Source organism: Echiichthys vipera, assembly GCF_963691815.1.
Source record: "Echiichthys vipera genome assembly, chromosome: 15".
Taxonomy (NCBI): domain Eukaryota; kingdom Metazoa; phylum Chordata; class Actinopteri; order Perciformes; family Trachinidae; genus Echiichthys; species Echiichthys vipera.
Window position 1 is genome coordinate 27,673,917 of NC_139840.1, and position 4,398 is coordinate 27,678,314.

Genomic DNA, 4,398 nt, shown 5'->3' on the forward strand with positions numbered 1-4,398 from the left:
CTGTCCTTGGGATGTACTAGTCTCTGTCCGAGTGTGTTACTGGGTTTGAAATAAACAGGGATGCAGTGTGAAACTGCCGTTTTCACAAAAGTCCAGCTGGGGTAACCACAAGATGTGAGGGCGCCTCTCAGGTGCTTGTGTTTTTCCCCTTGAGCCTGTGAGCTGGTGGGTACGTTATCCCCTCTATGTTGTAGTGTTCTGATAACTCCAAGCTTGTGTTCCAGGGGGTGGTGGAACAGTTGTTCTCGCACTGGTCAAACAAACTAGACTTTAGCTGTGAATCGTGCTTGGGCACGGTAAGGATGGACAGTGTGAGTAGGACGTCAGACAGAGGGTGAATACTGGTGCAGCAGTAATGAGAAAAATAAAGTGTTTTTCGAACATCAGAGCATGTAAAGACAAAATACATGTATGAACCTGACAAAGTATAATAGGTGCCCTTTAAATGTCTTGTTTTGTAAGTTTAACATGATGTTGAGACATGACTGAGAAAAGCATGATTTCTCCATACTTGAGATAAAAAAAAGTGTCAATTTTGCATGAAAAAATCACTTTAAGGATTAATTGATTATAAAAATAGTTGACCGATTAATTGTTGCAGCTCTAGTTCAGTGGGCAGCTCCTGTGGGAACGTGGGCTGTTTCTGGAACATAACTAAGTGTTCTGTTATTTATCTTACATGAGTTAACATTGAAATGAAAAGTTTCATGCTTATGTTGATGTCATCAGAAATGAGTTTTCTATTCATTAAGCATCAGTTACACTGTTAGCTTTCTTCACATGGTGGCGTGCATGCTTGTGTATGCATGTCATAGCTATTCCTGCTATTGTTGCTAGGTGCATGATGTCACAGTCTAACTCTACCCTCATTGGATGTTTCTTTCTCTCTCCTCTTTCAGATAGTGTGGCGAGCTGAAAACAGAGCTGAGCGAGCACGGGTAGGCAGAGGGGCATCACTTTCCTTCGGCACTGTGGAAGCACTCATCCACACCACTGCACTGAAACACACTCATCACTCTTTTTCCTCTTTTCCAATCTGACACTGTACTCGTTCTCTCTCTTTCTATCCATCTATCCGTCCATCTTGCTTGAGGAACAGACGTCTCAGTAAAACCCAGTGAAGTCAGTTGTTGCTGCTAATAGAGATATCCTACTCGATGCTCTAGTATATTTGAAAACAGTACTTCACCAGCCCCCCGGCCCAGAGTCTGGCTCGGTCGGGCCCAGGCGATGAAGAGGGCCAAGGGGTTCATCTCTTTCTAGACTTTCTCTTCATCACCTTGTGTCTTCATGTTTTGGGGGTCCTTCGGTGCCCCCGCCCTCTGTCGACCCCCCCTTACCCGCTGCCACCACGGCCGGCCACCCCGGTCGCCTTGTTGCCATGCCGACAGAGACACTGGCTCCAGCCCTGCCAGATAGCAAGGCCGCTGGCCCCGCAACGGCCTTCAGTTCAACTGTACCCCTCCGCATCCTCAATAAGGGCCCTGACTACTTCAGGAGACAGGTACTGTTACATTACTGTTTACAGAAATACACCAAATCCCCATTCAGTGTGTAGAGTATAGACTTTATTAAAAAAATGGATGTAGCATACTGATCAGGGTTCGCTCTCTCAACTTGATCCAATCGTACTTGCCGTCTTGTCAGACTTCGCCTCATTACCTCTTACCAAAAAAGGGCATGTTTGTGACATTGGGGGGAGGGCGATACGTCCATCTGGCTGACGTTTTTCCCGAGGAGAAGTGAGGGCCAGAGGCTAGCTGTCACTCAATAGGCCACACCCCTTAATTATTGGATGTTGTGTTCATTAACATATTTTCACTCTGTCTCAGGTGGAACCTAACCCAAAGCGCCTCAGTGCTGTTGAGAGACTAGAAGCTGACAAGGCCAAGTATGTCAAGAGCCAAGAAGTCATCAACGCCAAGCAGGAGCCAATCAAACCACCCGTGCTGGCTAAGCCTCCAATTGGTCACACCCTCCTGTCCAAGAGAGGCCCTGGGATTGGTGGAGGAGGACACGGAGGCGGGATACCTTTCAAAGCATCCAATAACAACGCCAAGTCAGACACATGTGCAACAAGCAGCGGCAGCAGCAAGCGGGAGAATTTAAACCTGGAGATCCTTAAGAATCTGCTGAACTCGTCATCCTCTTCAGGAGCAGGATCTGAAGGACTAGGAGGTGGAGCTAAGAGTGCTGTTTTAATGAGGTCATCAGGGGGAATGACCAGGAGTTGGACACCGTCGGGGTAAATTATGCTTTAACATTTAAGAAATTATTCTGAGCGTTTTTTGTGTTTAAACATGTCTACTGCAAATAGGTCATCGGTTTGGTCCAGGTGGTGAGCAACAGTTACCAACTCTTCCTCCAAATAATTAATAGTGTCTCTTTCCAGTAAGGATGATCAAATTTATGGTTTATAAAAGGATGATAAGCTAATGTTGATAACTAGCTAACTAGTACACAGCCTCAGGGTAGGGGAATCAAAGCTTGAGTAAAGATTCAGTGTTATTAAAGTTATGGTTCATGCAGAAGCTCAGACAGAGCCTGCAACACAGAGGTGCTGCAGCAATGGACAATATGAGAAATATAATGTGCTTTTTAAAGATCAAAGCATGTAAACCTATTGTAGTTGACCGAAAAAATACAAATATGATCCTGAAAACTAGCATAATAGGGAATCTTTAAACAATAACTTAATACCATTAAACTCCAGCCGTCTGCATCTTGGCAGTGCCTGCCTCCCCCTAACTCTCAGCTAATCCAAGGGTTCTCAGGGTTCGCCGCTACTTCAGCTTGGAGAGGGTTGGGGTGGAGGTGGTTTGTGGCTCCGGCAGTGAGCTTTACAGCACCCATGTCGGACCTTGCTGCTTTCCAGGTCCACAGCACACAGAGCTCCCGACAGGCAAATAAGGCTGTGGCTTTCATGTACTTCAATGTTATGCCAACAAAATAGAAAACTTCAAGGGCAGCCTACCTGACAGGTGGGCTGCTAAAGGGTCTTGCTGCTCACTGCGACTTTTTTCCTTGCGGGGAGGGACAGGAATAATATTTGACCAGAATTCTCCCATTTGTCTGGGACATTACAATGTTTCAGGATACGTGGACCTTGTTAAACAGAAACACTAGTAATACCTAGTTATTAACAAGGTTTGTATGTCCGCAAGTATGCAAGTGCTTGAATTCAGCTACGTTTTAGTCCACACACTTTTTGTCTTCCCACATGTTTCTACTACATTATATGTATTTATCATCCTGTTTTCTGCTCCTAGGATGCCATTAACCTACCGATCTACAATGACCCTTAATGAACAACCACAAGACTCAGCTCCTAGCCCAAGCACCTCACACTCCCTTCGATCCTTCTCCCATTCCTTGAAGGTCCCGCCGATCAACAGCGGGGGACGTCGCAGTCCACAGCAGGGAGGAAACCTCAACCTTAGCAGACGAGCTGAAGGAGTAATAGACCGTTCTCGCTCCCCATTACCACCTCTATTAACCTCCCATTCCTCATCTGACCTCCTTCGACTGTGCAATGGCAAGCCACTTCGTGCGGCCCGATCCGGCAGCTCCTCAGCTCCGCCGCTCCCTCCCAAACCTAACCCTGCCTCCCTCCCTCCTCCCGCACTTTCCTTGTCACTGCCTCCCCCTCGTCCATCTCCATCCCCCTCTCTCTGTGACAACACCACTCCTCAGTCGCTACCTTGTGATTTGGGAGACCCTTCCAATACTTTAACCGATGCCAACCTGGAGCTTGAGCTTGGTTCATCGGTGGCTCGACGCTCCTCGTTACACAGATCTAAATCAGACCTGTCAGACCGGTACGCCCGGGCTGGAGCTGACGTGGAACGCTTTTTTAACTACTGCGGCCTCGACCCAGAGGAGTTGGAGGCAGTTGGCCCAGAGAACTTTGCGCGGGCTAACTCAGACATTGTCAGCCTGAACTTCCGATCAGCTTCTATGATCTCCTCTGACTGCGACCGGTCGCGGCGATCTTCAAATGATGGGCTGTCAGATGGGGATGAGGACGAGGAGGAGGAGGCCGGGGAGCGCGTTCCATATGGCATCTCAGCTGTGGAGCGAAATGCAAGAGTCATTAAGTGGCTGTACAGCATCAAACAAGCGAGAGAGACACAAAAAGTCTCCCATGTTTAGGACAAGCCCTACAGTGGATTGGATGTACTTTTTACAGAATTGATAGATGAAGCAGAATTTCTCACAGGATTAGAGACTGATCTTGGCGCTGACCTGAAAACTTGTCAAAATGTATAGATGAATGAATGAATGGATGGAAGAGAAAGCTTGAAGGTCTGACAAACTTGGTAAGAAAACATTTTGTTTAGAAATGAATGAAGGAATTAGGAAATTACTCTAATCCAGTTAGAACAACATGAACACTAT

General features: G+C 46.9%; 1 protein-coding gene across 1 annotated transcript; it reads left to right on the plus strand.

Annotated features, from left to right (window-relative positions):
• Window positions 1-922: 922 nt before the first annotated feature.
• On the plus strand, window positions 923-4,152 carry fam110b (family with sequence similarity 110 member B; the record flags this gene model as incomplete). Its single annotated transcript, XM_083928866.1, has 3 exons — window positions 923-1,504; window positions 1,833-2,245; window positions 3,270-4,152. Exons 1-3 carry the CDS (start codon window positions 1,382-1,384, stop codon window positions 4,150-4,152), a joined length of 1,419 nt encoding a protein of 472 aa, XP_083784992.1. The 5' UTR covers window positions 923-1,381.
• Window positions 4,153-4,398: the final 246 nt, after the last annotated feature.